The sequence below is a fragment of the Sus scrofa genome, chromosome 1 (genome assembly GCF_000003025.6).
Source record: "Sus scrofa isolate TJ Tabasco breed Duroc chromosome 1, Sscrofa11.1, whole genome shotgun sequence".
Classification (NCBI taxonomy): Eukaryota; Metazoa; Chordata; class Mammalia; order Artiodactyla; family Suidae; genus Sus; species Sus scrofa.
In genome coordinates, this window is record NC_010443.5 from 119,243,996 (window position 1) to 119,271,583 (window position 27,588).

The window sequence follows — 27,588 nt, forward strand, 5'->3', positions numbered from 1 at the left end:
AAAGCAATGGGTGATGTTTTCACCATACTTAGGTTTATTGAATTTCCGGACATCTTTTATTCTGAGATTCTTTCAACAAATACCAAGTTCCCAGCTGTGTACCAGGTACACAGGCATTTGTTATAGTGTTGAATAAGACAGATATGGAGCTTATGTTCTAAGGAAGAGAAATAAATTAAGGAACAAATAATAATATAACAATAAATAAATTCAGGAGTTCCCATTGTGGCTCAGCAGTAACGAACCCGACTAGTACCCATGAGAATGTGGTTCAGTCCCTGGCCTCTCTCAGTGGGTTAAAGGATCCCACTGTGCTGTGGGCTGTGGTGTAGGTTGCAGATGTGTTGTATGTGGAGTTGCTTGTGGTTGTGGTGTAGGCCGGCAGCTACAGCTCCAATTTAACCCCTAGCCTGGGAACTTCCATATGCTGCAGGATGTGGCCTTAAAATGATGAAATAACAGCAACAACAACAAAGTTCAGGTAGTAATAAGAGCTCTGAAGAAAAGAGAAAGGCTACTGGTGGTGCTATTTTCATATATGATATACTCCTGAAAATGGGCAAGGTTTAGTGTACATATGTTTTAAAGGGAGATTCCTTTCTGAATAATGCAAGCAATCATAAACCATGTCTTTGTTTTGGTGTTTAGATGATTCATTCATATTCATACATTTTGTTCTTTTTCTTTAAAATTGATCTGAAGCCCAAAATTGGCCTAAGTCCAGAGATTATCTAGTTGAGATTAAAGATTTACTGTTTCAGGAACTTCTCTTGATACTTCTTTCATGATAGTGAGCTATAAGAGCCAGACTTACTACTGGCCAAATATACCATTTTTATCATTTTCACTCATCTCAATAAAATAATGAAGAAAAAATACTAGACAACTATGCTTTCTCATTTTTTAAAAAAATTAGCAACAGAGCTTTTTTCAAAGAAAATTCGAGATGCCCAGTGTGTAAAGCAGCTGTGGGTCGACTTCTCCACACCGTAATGACCTCCAAAGAACACCTGAGAAATCACGAAGGCTTTGCAGAACACAAGATGAAGACCACCATAAGAAATTCAAATTGTAAATCTTGCCGTAAAAAGATAACTCTGTTGGAGTTCCCATCATGGCTCAATGGTTAATGAACCTGACTAGCATCCATGAGGATGTAGGTTTGATCCCTGGCCTTGCTCTGTGGGTTAAGGATCTAACATTGCTGTGAGCTGTGGTGTAGGTCAAAGATGTGGCTCGGATCCCACATTGCTGTGGCTTTGGTGTAGGCTGGCAGCTATAGCTCCTATTCAACCCCTATCCTGGGAACCTCCATATGCTGCGGGTGAGGCCTTAAAAAGACAAAAATCAAAAAAAAGATATCTGTGTTGCTGAAAGTGGTACAGCCACCACACCAGGGCTTCAAAACCATGTTGTGAAATTCATGAAAGTCCACATTCTGTGAGAAAATAGATTTATATGTACCTTTTAATCTAAAACTATACTTTTTCAGATCACATTTTTATATAAGGCTAAGTCAAATTTAATTAATTGAAGCTATTTCCTCAGAGCATGCTTTTTTGCCCTCAGTTTTATTGTGATACGATTGACATACTGCACTGTATGAGTTTAAGGTGTACAACGTAATGACATATATATTGTGAAATCATTACCATAGTACAGATCACGCTTTTTATAATGTGGGCATGTGATGCTATGGGGGCAGAGATTCTTTTCATCTACTAATTTAAAAGTTAAATTTCATATTGGCCAAGATTTTTTTCATGAATTGTTTAATTATAAAGAAAGCAAAATGGGTAGTTCCCATTGTGGCTCAGCAGTAACAAACCAGACTAGTATCCATGAGGATTTGGGTTTGATCTCTGGCCTCCCTCTGTGGGTTAAGGATCTGGTGTTGCCGTGAGCTGCTGTGTGGGTCATGGACAAGGCTCAGATCCAGTGTTGCTGTGGCATAGGCTGGCAGCTGCAGCTCCGATTCAGTCCCTAGCCTAGGAACCTCCCCATGCCACAGATGTGGTCCTAAAGAAAAAAAAATTAAGAAATAAAGCCATATGTTTTATATATCATTATAAAGTAATTTATTTTCTAGTTAAAAACTTTAAAAAATTTTTTGTCTTCTAGTTTGCCAGGGTTTGGATACCTGATCCTGAGGAAGTTTGGAAGTCAGCAGAGCTGCTCAAGGATTATAAGCCAGGAGATAAAGTCCTCCTGCTTCACCTTGAGGATGGAAAGGTAAGAATTTTACTTTTTTTTTTTTTTTCTGGTTGCACCTGCAGCATGTTGAAGTTCCCAGGCCAGGGATTAAACCCACACCAGAGCAGTGACCCAAGCCACAGCAGTGACAACACCAGATCCTTAACCCAGTGTGCCACAAGAGAACTCCAAGAATCTTACTCTTATTTTTTTATCATTGGCTTAAAGTGCAGAAAGTTCAAAAGTACAAATTTGCTGTGAGATATTTGATTTCATTTGGAAGTTAAATTTTGAATTAATCTAATATTTTCACTTAATTGATAAAAATGACAAACTCAGTTTCTCTTGGGTTAGTGAAAATAGCAGATACTTTAAAAAATCCGTTATTTTGGTTTATGACTTTGTAATGACTAGGTTTAGGTTCACATCTAATGCTCCTAAAAATATTCCTGTTTATCTGTGTTTTGTTTAGGATACCATTGAAATTATTCATATTAGGAATAACTGTCATGGCTCAGCGGTAATGAACCTGACTTGGATCTTCGAGGATCTGGGTTTGATCCTGACCTCGCTCAGTGGGTTAAGGATCTGGCATTGCCGTAAGCTGTGGTATAGGTTTCAGACTAGGCTCAGATCTGGTGTTGCTGTGGCTATGGCATAGGCTGGCAGTTGTGGCTCCAATTCAACCCTTGGCCTGGGAACTTCCATATGTGTGGGCGTGGCCCCAAAAAGAAAAAAAAAAAAAAAGAAAAAAATTATTCATATTAACTAAGAAAACATTACCTTGGAGCCAGTCTGATATTTGGTACTTGCTGGAACTAAGTCATTTGAAAAATATTTACTTAGAAGCTATTATGTATAAAACATTTTGATAGTGACCAGAAACACTTAAAACCAATTGTATCTCTATGCTTTCCCTTCTGCATTCACTGTATGAGTGGACTCATCTTAGGTGTCTCCACTTTTAACCTCTCTACTGCATTTGACAGAGCATGTCACACTTTTTTCTTAAAAACTATTATGATATTAATTTCCTCTAAACAAAATATAATCTAGCCAGAAACATATAACATTTAAAGGTAGTTCAACATCACAATACTAAAGATGTCAAAAGGTAAGCTTATAATGAACTGCCAAGCGAGTAATGCTATCCTGTCAGTTAATATGTATTAGCACTTACTATGTGCCAGGCATAGTTCCAATTGTTTTATGTGCTACAACTCACTTAATCTCACAACATTCCTGTGAGTTGGGACTGTTATCACCTATTGATGAAGACTGTGAGGCTCACAGTTTGGGACTTGGTCAGGGTTATTTAGGTAATTAAGGGATGAAGCTGGGACTTAAAGCCAGGAGATTGCCTTTATGGTCCATGTACATGACCACTCTGTTGTCCTGTAAAGGCAGTGAGGACTTCAGGATCCCAGTAGAGGGAAATATCACTGTGGGCTACTTTGTCAAGGAAGACTTCAAAGAGAAGGATTTTGACTGGGTCTGAAATGGTAAATAGAACATGGATGGAACTAGAGACTCTCATCCTGAGTGAAGTAAGTCAGAAAGAGAAAGACAAATACCATATGATATCACTTATATCTGGAATATAATATACGGCACAAAGGAACCTTTCTACAGAAAAGAAAATCATGGTCTTGGAGAATAGACTTGTGGTTGCCAAGAGGGAAGGGGAGGGAGTGGGAGGGACCAGGAGCTTGGGGTAAATAGATGCAGAATGTGGCCTTTAGGATGGATAAGCAATGGGATCCTGCTGTGTAGCACTGAGAACTCTGTCTAGTCACCTATGATGGAACATGTAATGTAAGAAAAAAGAATGTATACATGTATGTGTAACTGAGTCACCATGCTGTACAGTAGAAAAAAATATACACATAAATAAAAGATTAAAAAAAAAAAGAATTTGAGTTAACAGAGAGAAAGGGGGTAGACCTTGTGGGGATTGAAATATATTTTGGAGACAGTGAATATAACAAGTTGACTGGAACAGAGATTTTGAAATGTGGTTTTTTTTTTTTTTTTTTTTTTTTTTGTCTTTTGTCCTTTTTTTAGAGCCACACCTTCGATATATGGAGGTTCCCAGGCTAGGGGTCTAATCGGAGTTACAGCTGCCAGCCTAGGCCAGAGCCACAGTAATGCTAGATCCGAGCCTTGTCTGTGACCTACACCACAGCTCACGGCAACACTGGATCCTTAACCCACTGAGTGAGACCAGGGATAGAACCCGCAACCTCATGGTTCCTAGTTGGATTCGTTTCCACTGCACCATGACAGGAATTCCCAGGCTTGTATTTTAGACAGGACTCATTGGTGGCCGCATGGAGGATGAATTTCAGGGAGCAGAACAGAGGGAAGGAGGTTATTCTGAGAGAAGGCAGGAAAGAATTAGGTCAGAGTACAAGGGCCATGTCTACCAAGTAGAAATTAATTTATTCAGCATTCATTGATCCACTCTGTTAGGCACAAATTGGACACTTTTAGGCTGTATCTTCTTCTTTTTTTTTTTTTTTTTTTGTCTTTTTGCCTTTTCTAGGGCCGCTCCCGCGGCATATGGAGGTTCCCAGGCTAGGGGTCCAACGGAGCCGTAGCCACCAGCCTACGCCAGAGCCACAGCAACGTGGGATCTGAGCCGCGTCTGCAACCTACACCACAGCTCACGGCAATGCCGGATCCTTAACCCACTGAGCAAGGCCAGGGATCGAACCCGCAACCTCATGGTTCCTAGTCGGATTCGTTAACCACTGCGCCATGACGGGAACTCCTAGGCTGTATTTTCTTACGTTAATTTTCAGTGCAATTCTGTAGATTGGTAGGTGTTATTATAACTATTTTCCAAATAAAGAGGCCGCGGCTCAGAGACATTAAGCAGTTCTGCTTGCGATCACAGGGCCAGAAGTAGCTTTGGTGTATGGCAGGAACTAATGCAAGGCCCACTCGGGTTTGGAGAAGGACATTATACCCTAGCAGACCAGTCAAGAGGGAAGTCGAAGGGTAGATTGTAAATATTTTTCTCCATTTAGCATAGTTCATTCTAACCGGATTTGAATATTTGACCTCAAACTATCTCTCTTCAGTAATAACTATAGTATTCAGTGGCTTTTTACAAAACCACCTTGTCTCTCTCTGCAATTGTATTGCAATTTTTTTCCTTTTCATGTAATTGTATGTTGTTTGCCCTGCATGTATAGTTGAGTGACAATCTCCATGCTTGTCTTTGCCATAAAGCTATATTCCCTTGGCTTTAATGTGCGTAGTATTTCTTAATCTGGGGGGCCAAGCACCTCCTTAAAAACTGAATAAGAACTATGGACTGTTTTTTTTTTTTTTAAAGTACACGTATGTGTATATATTTACACATAGGTATTTACACACAAAAAATGTTACATTTAATTTTATGGAATTCTTGGACCACTTGGAGTTTCAGAGTTCCTAGCTACTTATCAACCAGGCATTGTCCTATTTAATTTTACCACATTGCTGTGAGCTGTGTTATGCCCTTTTTATACAAATGAAGGATTTAGGTTAAATAAGATACCCAAGACCACTAAGGGAGTAAGTACCAGTTTTAGGATTTGAATCTGGGTTGATTTGACTCTCAAGCCAAGCTTTTGACCACTCTGTTATACTGACTGTCACAACAGATGAAGAGGAAAATTAAAAAAAAAAAAAAAAAAAAAAAAAAGCTTATTTCACTAAAGATTAAAATCTATGGTCCAGTAACTAGGTAAAAAAACAATTTTGGGTAGTTCCTGTTGTGGTGCAGTGGTTAACAAAATCTGACTAGGAACCATGAGACCCTGACACTGCTCAGTGGGTTAAGGATTCGACATTGCCATGAGCTGTGATTCAGGTCAGAGACGTGGCTCGGATCGTGTGTTCCTGTGGCTCTGGCATAGGCTGGCAGCTACAGCTCTGATTAGACTCCTAGCCTGGGAGCCTCCACATGCCTCGGACGCAGTCCTAGAAAAGGCAAAAAATAAAAAAAATAAAAAAATAAAAAGAAACAATTCTGGGCTTTGACTTAATACATGTATGAGTTAATAATAAGTATGAGTTAATATATCTAGTGAAAATAAAGACTTCCCTTATTATTACTATTATTATTTTTTTTTGTCTTTTTAGGTCCACACCCACAGCATATGGGGATTCCCAGGCTAGGGGTTGAATCAGAGCTGTAACTGCTGACTTATACCACGGCAACAGCCACACCAAATTTGGGTGGCGTCTATGACCTACACCATAGCTCACAGCAATGCCAGATCCTTTTAACCCACTGAGTGAGGCCAGAGATTGAACCTGTGTCCTCATGGATACTAGTCAGATTCGTTTCCACTGAGCCACAACATAAACTCTTGATTTCCCTTTTTTTTTCCCTTTGCCATTTTCACTGGTTTCTGTGGTTTTGGAAGGTGCCTGGAAAAGAATGCATTTAATAGCTGAGAAGCAAATCAGGAGTAGAAAATAAACAAAATGCATGTGCCCGTTTTGGGTTTATTGCCATGATTTATCAGGTGTCTTGTGCATTTTCAGGATTTGGAATATCGTCTGGATCCAAAGACCAAGGAACTGCCTCACTTAAGAAACCCTGACATACTTGTGGGTGAAAATGACCTCACGGCCCTCAGCTATCTTCATGAGCCTGCTGTGCTCCACAATCTCAGAGTCCGCTTTATTGATTCCAAACTTATTTATACATATTGTGGTAAGTGTACTTTGCTGTCTGTGGATTGTGAATTTTTTTCTCTAATGGACATAGCCATGAAAATATTGTGCATAGGGAAAGAAGACTGTGGTTGGATCTTCTCTTAGAAACAATATCACTTCATAGTTATCAATAAGATTTATAATAGTGTTCATTAGTAAGTTGCTTTTTATGCTAAATAAACTCTTATAAACTTATTATTTTGCTCAGAATAAAAAGAACTGAGCCCATCTTTTGGATATCTTTCCCCCACAGAGGTCATATACCAAATTCAATACTGATTTGCCACTTACTTTCATCAGAAACCATTACACGAAGAGTTGATGTCCAAATACTTACCTTTGGTGTGGGTTCAAAAAGTTTAGTGTTCTCTTTTTTTCTCGGTTGCTTAAAATGCAGGACTGGCTTGGGTTGAAGTAACCATTCTTGCTTGATCTGCTCACTTGGGCCCCTGCTTGTTTTAGTATAAACTGTAGTGATCCAGCTCAGGATTCTTTTTCTCTCCAAGCAGTTAAGCATGCACATGTCTGTACATTTGGTTCTTTTCCCTCTTTCCTTCTTTTTTCTCTTTCTCTGTTTTCTTCTTATTCTTTATTTTCTCCCTTGTCCCCCCCAGCTCTTTTTTTCTGTATTAACTTCTTATCCTTCTTTGACAAATCATTGTCTTCTGAGACTCATGCTGACATTGCTGTTTGTTTCCTTCTAAGTCTCTGCCTGGTAAGATTACCCAACTCATTGTTTAGAGCGTTTCTTCATTACCTGCCTGCTTTGGACAGGGACAGCTGTCTTTCCTTCTCAAAAGCTCTTATATCTTTCGTATGCTTGGTATTTGCTCTTTTTCTTCCTGACTTTTAACTGAATATTTTTTTTTCTCAATTTTCATTTTTGTTTAATTTGTTTTTCTTCTTGCACATATGTTACTTTCTCAGTGGAGCTTTTCTTGCCCACACTGTCGTTTCTTCTTAGTTTCTATCTTCCTCTCTGTTGAATTTTCACCTTTTTATTACTTTCTAACCTGTGATATATATTTTTTTCTTATCTTGTTAATTGTCTGAACTTCCCCCTAGAAGTCGAAATTCATGAGGGTCAAGATTTGCCTTTCTTTTTTGGTTTAACTGTTATAAACCTAGCACTTAGAAAAGTGAGACATAGTTGGAGCAAAAGAAGTATTTGTTCAATGAATGACTATTAAGTTAATATACATCTCTGGAAAATTTAATGAGATACACAAAAAGTATAAAAAAGGAAAAAGAATTACATTTAATTCACCACTGAAAAATAACCAGTTTCTTGTTGTCTTATATCCTGTGTGTATATGCAAGAAGGTATAAATAGATACAAAATTGGAATGGGTCTGTATATAGTTTTGTATCATGTTTTCCTATGATATTTAGTATTCTTTGTAAGCATGATTTGTGGTGTTAGCACAGTAGTCTGTTTATGGATAACAAAATGTATTTAACCACCCTCCCTTTATTATGTAGTTTGTCTCTGCTTTTCACTGTTATGAATAGCATCATAATAAACATCTTTTTTTTAAAAAAAACTCTTTATGTGAGTCTTTGATTTGGATACTTTTCTAGAAGTGAATTTCTTTGTTTTAAATATTATGAAAATATTTACAGTTCTTTCAACATTGCTACAATTTTCCTTATTTTAAACAACCTAGTCCAGTTTTTAAATGATATTTTAGTTAGGACTAGGTATAATGGGTTCAGAGGCAAAGGCTATGATGTATTTTGATCCTTAACAATTTTTTAGTTCAGTATTAACTGAAATTGAATTTGTGTTAAATGTGATTCTCACTTTACAAATTTTGATGTGCCCAGTAGCATATCACTGACTTCTTTTGCTTTTTTACCTTTCCCCCCAGGTATAGTCCTAGTAGCTATAAATCCTTATGAACAGCTGCCTATTTATGGAGAAGATATTATTAATGCATATAGTGGTCAGAACATGGGTGATATGGATCCACATATCTTTGCAGTAGCTGAAGAAGCTTATAAGCAAATGGCCAGGTTGGTGGAATCTCTATTTATTATTTCATGACTCTTATTAGATGTGATAATTTCTTCTTTGCTGAGTCACAGACATTTTAAAAAACAGTGAATAATGGAGTTCCTGTCGTGGCTCAGTAGAAATGAATATGACTAGCATCCATGAGGATGCAGGTTCGATCGCTGGCCTTGCTCAGTGGGTTAAGGATCTGGCGTTGCTGTGAGCTGTGATCTGGATTGAAGACTTGGCAAGGATCCTGCATTGCTGTGGTGTGGTGTAGGCCGGTAGCTGTAGCTCTGATTCGACCCCTAGCCTGGGGACCTCTATATGCCATGGGTGTGGCCCTAAAAAAGGCCAAAAAACCCCAAGAAACAAACAAAAAACAAACCCAAAACAATGAATAACAACTTGTAGGTTGTTAAATAAAAGCCTTGATTAATTTGTCTCAGATGGTCTGCAATATTATAATAACATCACATTTGTAAAAGGACATATAGGGAGTTCCCGTCGTGGCGCAGTGGTTAACGAATCCGACTAGGAACCATGAGGTTGCAGGTTCGGTCCCTGCCCTTGCTCAGTGGGTTAAGGATCCGGCGTTGCCGTGAGCTGTGGTGTAGGTCGCAGACGCAGCTTGGATCCCGCGTTGCTGTGGCTCTGGCGTAGGCCGGTGGCTACAGCTCCGATTGGACCCCTAGCCTGGGAACCTCCATATGCCGCGGGAGCGGCCCAAGAAATAGCAAAAAGACAAAAAAAAAAAAAAGTGTAAAAGGACATATAGTTTTTAAAAACTGCCTTTGGAATCACATCGTAATTCTGTGACTGAGTAAGGGCAGATGTTACATTTTACAGATGAGTGGATCAAGATTTGGAAATATTAAATGACTTGCCCCGTGTCTTTCAGCTAGTGAGTAGCAGACTAGAACTAAAAGGTCTAAGTGCTAAAAGAAATCTGTTTGTATCTGGGAGAATGAAATTTCAAGAAAAGTATGAATTTTAAAGTTAGCCTATGCTAAGACATCAGTAATTTTAATTTTGAGAGTGGAGAATGGGAGAAAAAAGCTACTTTCAAGACTAAATTATACCGTTGATAATATAATGTAATGAGGAACTGTGCTTGTATAGAAGGATAATCTATTTTTAACTTATTTCTCCAGTCTATAGGTAAGAACTTGGCATGTTATAAAAATGGTATGGGAAACCCTCAAGCAATTTATGGGGAGAAAACTAATGCTGCAGAGGCTTTTATCTTCTTCTTTCCAACCAGGGGGAATGTTTGTACATAATTGGACCAGTGTGTGAAAGAATTTTAGAATTATTCCAATGAGAGAGTCCATAGACTTCATTATGCCCTTTTATTAATAAGAATTTCTAAATTATCTAATAATACTTCTAATAACAGCTAGCATTCATTTAGTATTCTCTCTGTGAAAGACACTGATTGCTTCCCATTTATTAACTAATTTTATCCTCACAGAACCCAAGATTGGTATTATTATTATTAATCTTTATTTTAGAGAAAACTAAAGCACTGAGAAATTGTGACTTCCCAAGGACATGTGACCAGGAAACTAGTTTTCAATTTTCGTTTGCCTAACACTGTGATTATTAACATATTAAATATAAAATGAGTAAATATAGTTCTGTTCTACCTGCCATAGTATACCAGATTCTGTACAGAGTAGTAAATAGTGTCAAAAGTTTAAGAAACATTATTTTTTAATTTAAAATTGAGAAAATTTGCTGTATAGCACTGGGAACTATGTCTAGTCACTTAGCATGATACTGTGAGAAAAAAGAATGCATACATGTATGTGTAACTGGGTCACCTTGCTGTATGGTTGAAAATTGACAGAACACTGTAAACCAGCTATAATGGAAAAAATTAAAATCATTATGAATAAATGAAAAAAAAAAAAGAAAACTGAAAAAGAATTGAGAAAATTCCATTTATCAGTATAATTTTTCCTGAAAATTAGGAAAGTACACTATTTGATTTGTACAGTGTTGAGCATTGCAGTACAACCTTAGCACCACACAAGTTCATCCTGAGAGCTACTAGCCAGAGAGAGAAGTCATAGACTGCTGGACCCTAAAAATAATCTCTGAAAAATTTTATGCTGCTCATAGAGAATTATGTGTCTTCTTTGAAAATACTATTTTTTTTTTTTTTTGTCTTTTTGTCCTTTTAGGGCCTCACCTGAGGCATATGGAGGTTCCCAGGCTAAGAGTCTAATCAGAGCTGTTGCTGCCGGCTTTCGCCAGAGCCACAGCAATGCCAGATCTGAGCCGAGTCTGTAACCTACACCACAGCTCACAGCAACACTGGATCCTTAACCCACTGAGTAAGGCCAGGGATCAAACCCGCAACCTCATGGTTCCTAACTGGATTCGTTTCTGCTGTGCCGCAGCAGGAACTCCTAAAAATACTATTTTTAAATGTGGAAGCTTGGTTCTCACCATCTTTGTTACTGTTAATCCACAAATAGTGTTAGATTTATATGAATATTTCTGGCATTTTTTACCCTTAGGTTTACTTGGTTTCTTAACCCTACCGCCTCATTATTATCCTGTACTCCAACATAATTTCTTTTTTGGGGAGGGGGGAGGCTCTCTTCCTGGCCTTTTTTTTTTTTGCCATTTCTTGGGCTGCTCCTGCGGCATATGGAGGTTCCCAGGCTAGGGGTCCAATCGGAGCTGTAGCCGCCGGCCTACGCCAGAACCACAGCAACGCGGGGATCCGTGCCGCGTCTGCGACCTACACCACAGCCCACGGCAACGCCGGATACTTGACCCACTGAGCAAGGCCAGGGATCGAACCCGCAGCCTCATGGTTCCTAAGATTCGTTAACCACTGAGCCACGACGGGAACTCCTCCAACTTAATTTCTTAACAGCACATTTGTTTGTTTTTCCTTTGCTCACTTTTGTTTTTTAGGCAGTTTTAAAATATGCTTCAATCAGTTATGGTATTATGTTTACCATTTATATGAATTAATCTACACCCATAAATTGCATCCCAACCTATGCCTAAAATAGACAATGTCTGCTTAGGTGTACAGCAGGGAATTGATGTTGCAGGATCATTTCTTGCCATCCTTTTGTTACCAAATGAAGATGTCCCATCTTTACCACATGTGCATCCTGGTGTTTTCCATCCCTGTGTTCCTAGAGGCCCCCACACCTTTAGGGAAGACGGTTTATCACTCGTTCCCTAAAACTTACCGTTCTGGGCACTGGGGACACAGCAGCGAGCACAATACACAAAATAGACAAAAATTCTTACCCTTATGAAATGAGGCATGGTAAACAATAACGTAGATAGGACACACAGTTTGTCACATATTAATAAGTACTATCCTGAAAAGTGAAGTCAGAAGAGGAGATAAGGAGTGCTGGTGGACCAGAGGGTATGTGTACTAGGCTCAGGAAAGCCTCACTGTAAAGCGACCTTTCTTTTAAAACAAAATAAAGCCAAAACAAAAACAAAAAAACAAAAAAAAAACCTTATATAGCAATAATTTTAGATTTTAAAAAAGTTTGGAAAATAGTGCACTGAGATACCAGATACCCTACCTCTAGTTTCCCCAAATGTTAACATGTTATATACCCAGAGTAAATTATTGAAAGGAAATTCACATTGATGTAATACTATTAAATAACCTAAAAATCTTGTACACAGTTTATTGTTTCCCTTCCCATGTCCTTTTTCTGGTTTGGAATCCAATGTAGAATCATACATTGCCCTCTGTTCTATTTCCTTAGTTTCCTCCAATCTAGGACCATCCTTTGGTCTTTGTTTTGCTTTCATGACTTGGATGCTTTTGAGTAGTGCTTGCCAGTTGGTTATCTTGCCAGTTGGTTATCTTGTAAGTCCCAAGGACGTAGCAGTGGAAAAATTAGACAGAATAGACCAAAAGAAAAATCTTACTCTCAGAAAAGTTTAACATTTTCTCCTGATTAGATTGATGTTATGCATTCTGAGCAGGAACACCACAGAAGTGATGCTGTGCCCTTCATCATATGAAGAGATGCAAGATGCCAGTTATTGGGGATGTTAGCTTGATCGTTTGGTTAAGGTGGTATCTGTACTATAAAGTTACTGTTTTTAATCCTGAAATTAATAGTAAGTATCTTGTAGGAAGATATTTTGAGACTATGCAAACATCCTTTGTCATTTTACTTTCACTCACTAATTTTAATATCCATCCATGGTTCTTACCTGAAACACTTACTACTGTGGTGTTTGTCAAGTGGTTGTTTGCTATTTCCAGCATTCCTTCTACATGCATGAATAGGAATTCTACTCTAAGGAACTTATAATTATTTATTCATTTTTATTTGTAATCAGTACAGACTCATGGATAGTTATTTCATACTATGGATTATTCTGCATTCCTGTCATTATTTATTTTGATCAAACTGTCTCAGATTTGGCCATTGTGAGCTCTTTCAAGTGTCCTTTCAATATCCTTCCATCATTCGTTGAGCATTTCCTTACTTTCTTGTACCACCTGGCTCATTTTTTAATTTTCTTACCCCAGTGCTGGATTCAGCAATTTCTTCAAGGAGCCCTGGCTCACTGTATTGGAAAATGGTACTTAGAAACCCAAGATCAAGATGCTAGATGTGTTCTCTACTCCTGGGGTATCATTGGCTCTAAGTTCTCTGAGTGGGCAGAGCTAAGTAATGTATGTTTCCCCCACAGCCTCAGCAAATGAATGTGTTGTCATACTTTTAAAAAATTGACAAGTGAGAAATGATGTCTTAGTGTTGTTTTAATTTACCTTTCTCTAAGTACGAAAGAGTTTGCACATCTTTATACACACACTCACATACATGCACACACATTCCTTTATTTCTCTATGTATATTAAAAACCATAAGGTCACACTAATACCTTCAGTACCAGTCCAACACTGCAATTTTTATTCTTGCTTTCTCTTTTTCCTCTTGTAACTTCTTTCTTTGATCTTGAGAAACCTGGCTCTCATTATCCGCAATATATTTATTTGTTTGCTCAGTCCTAGAATACTCATAGTTCCAAAATGCTAACTTACTACCCCTGTGAAAAGCAAATTTACCACTCAAGTACAACATTTGTGTTCAGTTCATTTTGTCTTCAGCTTTATATAATATAAAGTAACAGTTTCCAAAGTTTCTTAGGTTAGTTCCTTTCTTTCCCACCCACCTTATTAGTTTATTTATTTAATGTTGATTGTTTTCAACATTTTGAAGTTGCAAGAAGTGCTATAATAAATAACCTTGTGCATGTACATTTTTGTATTTATTTATTTGTTTATATATTACTCTTCCAAATTTCTGTTAATGAAACCATAGGAGCAAAACATATAACATGAATCAGCTACACAGTGGAGCACGGCCTAGATAATGAGGCAGTTTTCCCCACATCTTGGGAAAAAGAGTAATAGATATATTTTTTATGAACACTATTTTAAAAATATAAATTCTCACAACATCTACAGGAGCTAGAGCCCAAGAGAACCCACTGAGGATCCATCATCCAGTGGGACATCAGAGGCAAGCTCAGGGACAGGGATCGGGGGAGGTAGGTAGAGAGTTTCTCCAGGAGAAGCTGCAGCAGTCCCTCTTTTCTGGGAAAGTCTGGTGGTGACAAGCTGCGATGAAGGAACAGAATGGGTGGCAGCAGTGTTGGGCAGCTATTCAGCACTTTTGATCACAAATATTTGGTATGATCCAGTTGGTGTTGCCAGCGAGATGGAGGGAGACTTTTTATCCACAAGGGCAGAGAGTGCACCTCTGCTTGAAGAGGGCCTGGAGGGGCGAGGAGCCCAGACTTTCACATTCTTTGCGACCTCATTTGTACCACAGCCATAGTGTTGTGAGCTGGTTAAACTCAGCCACTTTCGGGAGGAGGATGTACAACCTGATCACTGACAGATTTTGCAAGTTTAGGTTCCTATCTGTTTCAGAGCCTTTCTCTACCAACAAAGAATTTCTGAACTGGATGGGTCTGGTTGAAGGTGTCTTACATCCAAAATCAGTGCTGTTGCTCCAAGCCAGGACCCCACTGTTCTTGGAATCCATTTCCCTTCCCCACTCTTAATGTCCAGCACAATGCTTTTTTTTTTCTTTTCTTTTTTTCTTTTGTCTTTTTGTCCTTTCTAGGGCTGCTCCTGTGGCATATGGAGGTTCCCAGGCTAGGGGTCGAATCGGAGCTGTAGCACTGGCCTATGCCAGAGCCACAGCAACCTGGGATCTGAGCCGCGTCTGCAACCTACACCACAGCTCATGGCAACACCGGATCCTTAACCCACTGAGCAAGGCCAGGGATCGAACGTGAAACCTCATGGTTCCTAGTCGGATTCGTTAACCACTGTGCCACAATGGGAACTCCATCCAGCACAATGCTTTTGAGCTGAACACCGTGCCTTGGCTACTTGTGACCCCATGGCTTGAGAATCCAAGTCATTATATATAAGCAGATGGAGGTGTTGCTGGATTTGGGGCCTCTTAGCTAGTACACAGTGAGGTTGTGGTTCTTGAAATATGGCTTCACAGTGTACACAGTCTAATCCCCACAGGCTAATTTGCATGTATTGCCATTACACAGTGTTCAGTGCTATTGCCATAAACTTAACTGGGGCCTCTAAGAAGACAGATTTGAAGTGGAGCACATTTTTGTATTTTTAGAGGTGTAGGTCAGGTAATTGTGGCATTGGTAGGTCAAAATGTAGGTATAAATACAGTGCCAAGTTTCCTCTAGAGGAGTTGTGCTGGTTTTCATTCCTGCCAAAAATGTTTAATAGTACCTGTTTCCTCACAGCCTTATTAACAGAACGTGTAATCTTTCTTTTTAGTTCTTGCAAATCTAATGGTATCTCAATGTTGTTTTCATCCGCATTTCTTTAAACATGATGAGTAAGTTTGAACATCTTTTCATATGTTCAAAAGCAATTTCATTTTTTATTTGTTTCTTTGCTTATGAGCTGAATTGTCTACTCATGTCTTTTTTTTCCCATTTTTTTCTATTGTTTTTGGTTCTTTGGTCCTCAATCTTTTTAAAATTTTTTTTAAATGTTTTTAAAAAGTACATTATATATATATTAGCTCTTTACCTGTGCTATATATATCAGTTTCCTTTTGATTTTATTTATGGTGTTTATTTATCAGTTTTCTTTTGATTTCATTTATAGTGTTTTATTCCCTTGCAAATTTATTAGTCCTTTCTTTTATTGCTCTGGATTTTGATGCATTGTTAGAAAACTTTCCCTCCACCAAAGTAAAAGAGGGATTAATCCTCTTTTTCTTCTAGTCCTTGTATTGTTTTATAATTTACCTTTACATCACTGATCCATTGAAGTTTATATTTTTGTATGATGAGAGAGATGGATCTGAATTTTTCTTTTTTTCTCAATGGTACCCAGTTACCCCAGCATCATTTATTAAGAAACCCCTCTTTACCCCAGTTATATGAGATGCCACCTAAAATTTATACTATCATAAATTTTCTTATGTCCTTTTTTTTTCTTTTTTTTTTTTTGGCTTTTTGGCTTTTTGGCTTTTTGCCTTTTCTAGGGCCGCTCCCGTGGCACATGGGAGTTCCCAGGCTAGGGGTCTAATCAGAGCTATAGCTGCCGGCCGACACCAGAAAGCCACAGCAACGTGGGTCTGAGCCGCATCTGCAACCTATACCACAGCTCACAGCAATGACGGAGCCTTAACCCACTGAGCAGGGATCGAACCTGAAACCTCGTGGTTCCTAGTTAGATTCATTAGCCACTGAGCCATGACAGGAACTCCCTGGGTCACTTTCTTGACTGTATTCTTTCACCTCCCTTTATTCATGTCCCAGTACTACACTTCTTTGGTTATAGTGGCTTTATAGTATATTTTAACATCTGAAAGCCCCTCATAGTTTGTCTTTTTCATTATTTTTCTGGCTATTTTCCTTGGATGTTTATTTTTACATATATTGGTATTATCCAACTCCATAAAAAATAAAACTGTCTTTTGAGTAATAACAGGAATGAAAGAAGAAAGCATTCAGAAATCTAGGGGAAGGATATTCCAAACAGAGAGATCAGCAATTGCCAGGATCATACAAAGCCTTGAGGACTATTGTAGCAAAATTGACTTTTTCTCTTAGTGTGGGTCTTGAGCAGAAGAATGGCATGATCTGGCAGCTATGTTAAAAATTGGCAGTAGACTCCTACAAAAATGTGTACCCTGAATCTAATCATGAGAAACATCAGAAAAACTGAAAATGAGGAGCACACTACAAAATAACTGTATATACTCTTCAAAATTATCAAGATCCAAAAAGTCAAAGAAAGAACTTTTTTTTTTTTGTCTTTTTGCCTTTTCTAGGGCTGCACCTGCGGCATATGGAGGTTCCCAGGCCAGGGGTCTAATTGGAGCTGGTGCTGCCAGCCTGCACCAGAGCCACAGCAATGCGGGATCCAAGCCACGTCTGTGACTTACACCACAACTCATGGCAATGCCGGATCCTTAAACCACTGAGCAAGGCCATAACCAGGGATCGAACACATAACCTCATGGTTTTTAGTGGGATTTGTTATCCACTGAGCCATAACAGGAACTCCAAGAACATTTTTTTTTTTTTTGGCCATCCCGTAGCACATGGAGTTCCCGGGCCAGGGATTAGATTCGAGCTGCAGTTGTGAACCTGTGTCCTGGTGCTGCAGAGATGCTGCCAGTCCCATTGTAGCACAGTGGGAACTCCCTACAGAACTGTTCTTGATTAAAGGAGATGGAGGATACATTCCAATTAAATGCAATGAATATTCAGAATTGAATCCTTGATGATGAGGAAGGGAAGGTAACTTTGCAGTGGTCGTTGCTGGATTAGTAATAAATTTGGAATATGGATTATGGATTAAATAATGCTATTATGTCAATGTTGTATTTTCTGATTTTGATGACAGTAGATATGTAAAAGCAATGTCATTGTTCTTAGGAAATATAGTCCAAAATATGTAGGAGTCATTATGTCTATAAACATGTCTCTCAAATGTTTCGTAAAATATCAGAATAAGAGAAACAGAGATATTTATGAAACAAATGAGCAAAACCTGAACAATTGGTGAATGTGAATAAAGCATATCTAGTTCATTTTACTATTTTTGCAATTTTTTATACGTTTGAAATCATATCAAAAATAAAGTTAGAAAATAAGAACCAGAACAAAAGCACAGAATGTAATTCAATGAGTGTAGAATCCAGGAGACTGGTTAGAAGGATTTTGCATTGATCCAAGCAGGAGCTGATGATAATCTAATTGAGTAGAATATAATCAGAGATGGTAAGAAATTGTAACAATAACCAGGATCCTTGACTCATGACTCCTTTCTGACAGGCCCCTTGCAGAGAACAGCACCCTCACAGAAAACCTTCACTGACTAGCCTCTTAATTTTAATAGTCCTGTTAGCTAACAGGGGAGAAAAACTCAGTGGGCTACTCTGGTTTTCTTCTCATATTCTTTTTTTTTTTAGGGCAACACCTGTGGCATATGGAGGTTCCCAGGCCAGGGGTTGAATCAGAGCTACAGCTGCCAGCCTACACCACAGCCATAGCAGTGAACACAAAAGCACTTTGAAAAATGCTATTTAAATATAAGCCGTCACTGTCACCACAGTCTTGGTGACCGTGGAATCTCCTGTCTACATTCTCTTTCCATCCACTTTAGCCTGTCATTGGCTTTTATCCCTCCTGACTCTATGCCAGGACTTTTCTTAGGGGCCCCTTATTGCATTTGCTTAGGCAGTCTCTGAATGCTTTACTGTCCTAAGGTTCATTGGCTAAATGGATGCTGCCTGTTATAAAATCTTTCCTGTTACCAGCTGTGACCAGCCATGTGGTACCAAGTATCCTACTTAGGCAAATTGACTTGAAGTGGTACCTGCTGCCTGATAAAGAATTTTATGAATGTTGTATAAAGGTGAATTAACTTCTTCTTTTTTCATTTTTTAAGTTTTATTGAAATACAGTATTGTGATAATTTTCTGCTTTACAACAACGTGATTTGGTTATACATGTACATGCATCTATACTTTTTCAGATTCTTTTCCCGTATAGATTATCACAGAATATTGAGTAGAGGTCTCTGCTTTCACCAGTGTGCCAGGAACCATGAGGTTGCGGGTTCAATCCCTGCCCCTGCTACTCTTATAGTGAATATTTAAACTTTAAAAATCATACTAAATATTGTCATTGTGAATGCATTGTCTAGTATCAGTTTTATAGTTTAAATCTTTTCTTCTTGGAGTTGATCAAAAGTAGAAATCTTGGAGAAACAGAGCAGAACAGCTTCATGTTTGACAAGTGAGAACATGTTTGCTTATAAGCTAAAAATTAGACCCAGGTGTTTGTACACTTAACCAAGGTGCATGGCAACACCTGGTGGGTGGTTATCAGAGAATCAGCATCAAGGTGGGTGGATATAGTAAATTGCGTTCTGCATGAGTCCAGTCTGAGGCCAGCATTCCTTAGTTTCCTTATTAATGACCTGAAGGTGAACGGAAAGTATGCTAAGTTTGCAGAGGACAAGATGATGTTCTTGGAAGACATGAATAGTATGCAATATGAGCATGATAAACTAGAGAGATTACATTTTTAAAGGGTAAAGTTCAAAAGAAACATGTATAAAACAATATATCTGAATCAAAATGAAATTTAAATAGGTATAATCTAAGGAATGGCTGGACAGACTGCTGAGACCAGCTCAGCAGGATGGGGCTGAAGAACGGGTGCTGTGAAACCTAAGGAAAAATGTTAACATAAAACAAAACACAGGAGTTCCCGTCGTGGCGCAGCGGTTAATGAATCCGACTAGGAACCATGAGGTTGCGGGTTCGATCCCTGCCCCTGTTCAGTGGGTTAACGATCTGGCGTTGCCGTGAGCTGTGGTGTAGGTTGCAGACGTGGCTCGGATCCATCGTTGCTGTGGCTCTGGCATAGGCCCGGCGGCTACAGCTCCGATTAGACCCCTAACCTGGGAACCTCCATATGCCGCGGGAGTGGCCCAAAAAAAAATAGCAAAAAGACAAAAAAAAAAAAAAAATCAAAACACAGAGACATTTATCTTAAGTAAAGGTGGGAACTGGGGGACTCAAGGTCTCAGGGACCAAGAGCACCGCCTCAAGAAACCACACTCACACTGCTTTTATTGTGCTCTTTAGGATTACATTGAGTGAGGAGGGGGCTATAGGTGGAGGATATAGGTTTTTTTTTTTTTTTTAATAAGTTCTTTTATTATTTTAAAAGTCACTTAGCTGGTAGATGGTTAAGCTTTTACTCTGACTTTTAGGCATTTAACAATCATTAGCATTTGAGTTAGCTATCTATGCATAGCATTTCAGAGAATCCTCACTGTGCTTCTTCAAAGGGCATACCTATTTTTGGCAACCCAGCGTGCCTAGGTTTGCACCTTGTTTGTCTTTGCTGATGCATATTCTGCTTATAAACCCCTTGGGGCCATAAGGATCCTCTTTCTCTTATTCTTTAGAGGACGTATCATGCTTGTGCAAACGGCGTGCCAATCTGCACAAGTCCCGCGTGCCTAGACGAATGCATCAACGCATTATATTCTCATTCAGCTGATCCTACGAATAACTTATGCCTTTAGGTCTTTGTTCTTAAGTTTAAGTCATTTACCAGCACTGAGACTGTTTTTTAAGCAGGAAGATGGTAGAGTAAAGCAGGACAAGACGGAGTTTTCAGCAAAGAGGCTAAGAAAATACTGTAGAAACATGTCTCGAGACAACAGACCAAATAGATATAGATACATAAAAGGAAAACAGACTAAAGTGTAACCTCTCTTTCTTCAATGCATGGAAGGTATTCTGTCTTGAGGATTTATTTGAATAATTTATTTCTTGGGGATTCAGGTGCCTCTCCATAGTTTAATTCCCATTGCCTTTCCCCATACAACCTAGTTTTCTCCTAATTGTCATATGAGTTAATTCAGCCATCACCTCTCTAGAATGTATTTCCTGACATCCTCTGCTCACATCTCCCACTAGATCCACACCCCTTATCCATGCTTTCGTACTATACTGGACAGATCTCTCTTGTGGTAATTACTCCACTGTATTTTAAATGTGCTTTTCAGTCTCTCTCAATAGGCTATGACCCTGGCGTCTTTAATCTTCATAAAAGGTTTGGCATATTGTGGCTACTCATTACATGCTTTTTGAATGAATGAACGAAGAAGTATTTTTAGGTGGTGGCTTTTAGTTCACATTATAGCCTCTGGAAGCACCGTTGACTGAAATAGTTCACAGAATTCATCTCTACTCTAAGGCACCTGGAACCCAGGCTGTTTAGGATCATTGTAGAGGCCCTTGAGAAGACTGGACAAGCCAGAAATGATATATTTTCAGTTCATGCATCCTTAGGATACTTCAGATTGATCTGTCCTTGATGAAGAGTGGTGTTCTGCTGTTCCTTAACTTGGCTTTATGAGGCCCTTGAAATGATATCTGCATACCAAAGGTATAAGTGTAGGAGAAAATGTCCCAATAAAAATGTAGAAAGGAGAGACACCCCGGCCATGATGACTAAGCAAAGTCCATCCAACTGCCCCAACCACCCCTCCCCCACACACCTGCTTCTGTAAATTTGTTTCTGCATCTACTACCTTGCCTGACGTCACTCCAGTACAACTAGCCAAGCATGGACCTGGAAGAAGTAGCCCATAAAAGTCTTGTGAAACCCTTTTTCCCAGTTCAGACTCTGGAGATTGATCTCCTCTGAGCCTGCCGGCGTAATAAACCTGAGTTCTCCAACTCTCTGAGTGCTCGCTTGGTTTCTCGCTGGGTAAAAGAGCTGATCCACTGAAGCCACAGAGCTGCTGAAGCTAGTACACGACAGCCACAGGGCTGTCACCAGAGCTGATACGCTGCAGCGCAGGGCTGCTGGGTAGCTGCTGTAATATAAGAAGGTTCTTATAATGTAAGGGCAAGAACACCTCAAGGATTTTGAGTAGTGGCTGATCAGTTAATCAAAATTTCAAAGACCAATAAATTATTATTTACATATATGTAACAATGTAAAGCTTACAGCTCAAATGACTAGAATAGGGTAGACTCTGCTATTGACCTTAAAACCATAAAATTTTTATCTTTGATGCTTTTCTGTATTTTCTCCCCATCTCTATCCTACTTTTCTTGTTTTCCCCTTTGCATGCCTTTTTTTTTTTTTTTTTTTTTGTCTTTTTGCCATTTCTTGGACTGCTCCGGTGGCCTATGGAGGTTCCCAGGCTAGGGGTCGATTTGGGGCTGTAGCCGCCAGCCTATGCCACAGCCACAGCAGCACAGGATCCGAGCCGCGTCTGCAACCTACACCACAGCTCACGGCAACTCCGGATCCTTAACCCACTGAGCAAGGCCAGGGATGGAACCCGCAGCCTTATCGTTCTTAGTTGGATTCGTTAACCACTGAGCCACAACGGGAACTCGCATGACTCCCCTCTTCTACCTGTCTCTACTCTTGTCTCTTTGGCATTTCTTCCTATGACCACTTGTAACTGAAAAACATTTTAAAGATTCTACTGTACTTGTTTTTATAAAGATTTGTATTTCCTGGCCTTAATTTAAAAGCAGGTGAAAGGATTGCTTTAATTTTTCTCTTTGTAGCCCTTAATTGACTTTGGCCATCTCAGATTCAAAGGTCCTACAGAGAAGAAATGTTTACCTATTTCAAATATAGTCACTCAATACCATCTGAATATCTGTAGGCCTGTCCTGTTCTAATTGTGCTTAATCTCAAGAGTTTACCTGGCTTAGAGTGCAAGCTGTGGCCCATTCAAAATCTAAAAAATCAACTCCAGAGTTTGACTTTTAGTTTATATTACTTTAGAATTAAGAAAGACTTTAGGTGCTATTTAATATTAAAGATGACGCAAACTGTGGCCAAAGACGGCCTGCGATTGCCCAAAGTCATGAAGTTGGTAAATTGCAGATCTAAGACCAATTAAGATAAAAGACCCCAATTCAGAGAAGTTTCTATGATGAAAGAGTGGTACTTATTTATACACCAAAATGCTCTACCAGGCCCCAGGAAGAAGAGAAGCCTCTACTAAAAAGTCAGGAAAAGTAATAAATAGTAAAGGCCCTTAAAAATTGTTGCTCATGTAGATCCAGGATCCTGACTCCTGAAAAAGAAAATATATCTTGGTGTGTGCTCGACATCAGTGTGTATGTGTACATTTGTACAAATCTGTGTGATTCATTTGAACAATCCTTAGCCTTATTTAATATTTCTCTCTTTACTCATAGTATAGGAAAAGATTATTATATAATTAATTTTTAGATTTTTTTTTTGATGTTAACATTTTGTCATTAAGATTTGAAATACTGGAGTTCCTGTTGTGGCTTAGTGGTAATGAACCTGACTGGTATCCATGAGGATGTGGGTCCGATCCTTGGCCTCACTCAGTTGGTTAAGGATCCAATGTTGCTTGTGAACTATGGTGTAGGTCACAGCCACAGCTCAGATCCTGAGTTGCTGTGGGTCTGGTGTAGGCTGGCAGCTGCAGTTCTGATCTGACCACTAGCCTGGGAACTTCCGTATGCTGCAGGTGCAGCCCCAAAAAGGAAAAAAAAAAAAAAAAAAAAGAAAAGACTTGAAATACTATTTCAAAGTCAGCACAGTTTAGGATAGCAGTTCCCACTAATATTTCCTTTTCATTAGACTAGTGGAAGCTTCTTCACCCTGTTTATTATTGCAGGGAATACTGGGAGAATTTTTTCAGGTTAGCTATCACAAGGGTGCAGTTGACAGAACTGATCATCCAGGAATTAGAAAGAGATAATTTATCTAATTATATTGTAGAAGGGCATCCAAAAACTGCTGACACTGTCCTTTGATTAATGTATCAAAAAGATCAATTCTGAGAACATTAAAATGTTCTAAATGACTTAGAAAAAGGGATGTTGGCACCATGTTGGCACCAAAACTGGTGTTTTTGGTTTTTTGTTGTTTTTTGCTTTTTAAGGCCAAACCTGCGGCATGACAGAGGTTGCCAGGCTAGATGAATCAGAGCTACAGTTGCTGGCATATACCACAGCCCTAGCAACACTAGATCTGAGTAGCGTCTGAGACCTACACCACAGCTTGAACCAACGCTGGATCCTTAATTCACTTAGCAGGGCCAGGGATCGAACTCGCATCATCATAGGTACTAGTCAGGTTCATTTCTGCTGAGCCACAACGAGAACTCCTATTTTTTTTTTGTTGTTGTTTGTTTTTTAAAATTATTTATCTTGAAATCAGGCATGTATGAACAGAGGAAATGGGATTATCTAATTGAGTCTAGAAATTCAAATAAAAAGGAAATGAGTTGGTGAGTATGAGGGTCAAGGATGTTTTATAACAATGAGGATTACATTTCAAGCTTTTACTGTAAGTATTAAGCATTCCTTAAATCCTCCTGATTTTTCCTGCAGTTGAGAGTCACAGCATCAGTACAGGCTGCTTACAGGCCTTGGTAGTGAGAGGTAAATGTACTCAATCAGGCCTGAATTGAGTACTCCCATTGTATTTTTCAAGGTTTGTAAAATAATGCAGTTGACTTCCAATTCTCAGTGAAAAAACAACCTTTATCTTAGAAAAATCTTTCCACTTTGGAAATTTATTGCAAGTACGTTTGAGTCTACCACTTTGGTATCCCTTAAACCTGTCTGCCTCTCTCAGTCATGACCACCACAACCTTTGTCCAGATTTTTATCTGGACCCCCTACCACCCATATTCACATTACTGCCAGAGTGATTTTACTAATTGGAGTGCTTATTTTCAGTTTAAAACCCTGCAGTGGCACTCTATGACCTTTAGGTTAACTTCAGACTCCTTAACATCTCATGTAAGATCTTTATGACCCAGTTCTTGCTAACCTCTGCAACCTTATCCTTCATCCCACCATATTCTAGCGAAATTAAATGATCTGATCTTTCCTAGCTCCTCATGTATCTGAGCCTTCATTTATGTTATTTCCTTTCCCTGGAATGTGGCCTTCCTAACTTTCTCTTCTGTTACTTGCTTTCTCTTACTCATCTTTGTAGACTTTGCTGAGGTATTATCATCTCCAGGGAGCCTTCCCCGATGACCTCTTCTTCGTCTTAGTACCCCATCACATATATTATAACCTTTAATTAGTATTCTGTCTTTCCTATTAGACCATTAAACACTTGAGGATGCAGATCATGGCTTTTAAAACATGTATACCTAGCAGTTAGCACAATGTTAAAGTCGCTTTGTCTGTCTGTAAATTAAGGGCACAAATGATGCTACCTTTATGTACTTATTCAGTTAATTTGATGAGTTTAAACTGACTGCCAATTTCATCTCAGGAAGTAGAAGTTTCTTACTTCTGTCCCAGTCAAAACCATAGCCAAAGCACATTTGCTAGATTGCTCATTGAAGTTTTATTTACTTATAATCAATACACATTTACTGAGTATTTGCAATGTGTCAGATTCTGGACTAAATGCTAGATATTAATGACATGGTGACATAAGTCTTTATCCTCAAAGAAATGATAGTCTTTTGAGTTTTGAGTCATTGTATAAATGAATTTAAAATGTAATGGTAGATAGTCTTTTGAGTTCTGACATATTTGAATGAGTCAGCGAACAAATGAATCATTTCTCTGGTAATGAGGTACTTTAGTAGGAGCTGGAGTTTGCAGAAGACACTAGTTTATGGGTTGTTAGCTAGTAGACAATTTGTAATTTTAACTTTTTTCCTTCTAAATTCCTTTGCTATAACTCCTTTCTCTCTGAAAATGGTTGACAACACTACTGTAATATAATAAAATAATTCCCTAGGGATGAAATAATATGTTTGAGAGATATACACACAAAAGTCAGAGACTATTACAGATTCATCCTATGATGTGATACTCTGTAATTTAATACTTAATATCTTCTTCTCCCTCTGTGTTCATTGTAGTTTATAAGTTCGTAAGTAGTTATTTTTATTAGGAAATGCCATTCTTAGGTTCCTTCCCACATTTTTGCATGTGTGAACCAGCAGAAACTCACCATGGCTCATTGATGAGAACACAGAGAAAGTAGTGTTAATCACACGCAGAAGTGGGCAACACTGTCAGTTACTCTTCTTTGTTTTACAGAGATGAACGAAATCAGTCCATCATTGTAAGTGGAGAATCTGGGGCAGGAAAAACAGTCTCAGCTAAGTATGCTATGCGATACTTTGCAACTGTAAGTGGTTCTGCCAGTGAAGCCAATGTAGAGGAAAAGGTATTGGCATCCAACCCCATCATGGAGGTAAGACAGCAACAACCATGGCCTTCTTACTATATTCTCTTGTTAAGAAATGTGCTCACAAAATTGATTGATACAGCACATGTCAAAGTCTGTATCTCCCACCCACTGATGGTAGGAAAATATTTTTCCAGATGTTAGTAAGAAATCTAGGAAAAGTAAACATTTAGTAAAGTAGATATGTTGAGTAAAGTTTTTATAAAGGAATCAATCTACTTTATTCCATAAACTTGCATTTTTGTACCCACCATTAAATTGTTGCCTGCAGGTAACGGCAATGACACTTCATTTCCTAATGTTTCTTTTCTCCCAGTTAATTGACTCACATCTGTTGCTCCTTGTACTGGAAGTATAAGCCAGTCTTTTCCCCCCAATCCTAAACTCTTAATTAAGCTCCTTCTAAAACACAGGATTCACAGTGCTCAAGCATGAATGTTTCATTATTCCTTTGACCACTTTTCATTTTTTGTACTTAGTCTAACTTGTTTAGCTATATGTTTTTATTTTTTTCCAGATATGAGTTATAAACTTAAATTATGATCTTGTAAACATTTTTCTGCTAGCTTCTTTCAAGCTTCTTTCAGCTTTATGCTAGAAAAATAAATTTAATAATGTAAACTCTTAAGAAAGGAAGAGCTGCGAAAGGATGTCCTTTCAAAAGAGGGCAATGGTACAAAGTAGACATGCATATGCCAAAGAAAATGGACCTTTTTCTGTGAGAATTTGAGTATTTTAGGATTTGTAACTAGAGGATTATTTGTCTATTAATATGATTTTAGGAAAGTTACGTTTTTGTAAGTAGCTCCATTAAATGGAGAAAGTAAGTCTCATTAAATGGAGAGAAATCACTTTGGACATGCAGAAACAAACCTTTCTTATTAAGAATCCAAGTCAGCCTTCTTTATTTCTGTTTTTTCTCTTTGTCAAGCCTTATTTGTCACCCAAACACTGATGGTGTTTAGAACTGGCCTGGTGCTGTGGTACAAGTGGTTTTTGCACTAATGAGTCCAGAGGTAATTGTGCCTGGTGTGCCGTGCTGTGTGTGACACTTCACAACAGAGTGCTGTGACCCCTTGCCTACAGGGCTGCCCTCTAGAGCTGCAGGGCTTCTGTTTTGGGGACTGGGAGAACTGGGGAAGTTAAGAGCCTCCTGGGCAGGGTGAGCTATGGAAAGAGAACTGGAGATGTTTTCTGAGATAGTATGGGCGGGAGAAAACAAATGTTTATGCCAAAAGAGAGTAGTAAAGATTTTAAACAAATATTATGATTTTGAATGAACTTAAGCCACAGATATACTGGTGGATGCCACTGATGTTAATATTGGGGAAATACAGTTTGTATAGCCAGTTTTTGATTTTGGTTCAGAAAACAACAGAACTTTGCCTTCTACCATTACTT

General features: G+C 38.7%; 1 protein-coding gene across 8 annotated transcripts in view; it reads left to right on the top strand.

Annotated features, from left to right (window-relative positions):
• MYO5A (myosin VA) overlaps positions 1–27,588 on the top strand; it is a 232,841-nt gene that overhangs the window by 78,245 nt on the left and 127,008 nt on the right. For all 8 annotated transcript variants that reach the window (XM_001926768.7, XM_005659595.3, XM_013992979.2 and 5 more), the window contains exons 2-5: positions 2,122–2,232; positions 6,736–6,907; positions 8,781–8,925; positions 26,037–26,193. In XM_001926768.7, the coding sequence (XP_001926803.5) occupies positions 2,122–2,232; positions 6,736–6,907; positions 8,781–8,925; positions 26,037–26,193 (585 nt within the window). The remainder of the gene's footprint in view (positions 1–2,121; positions 2,233–6,735; positions 6,908–8,780; positions 8,926–26,036; positions 26,194–27,588) is intronic.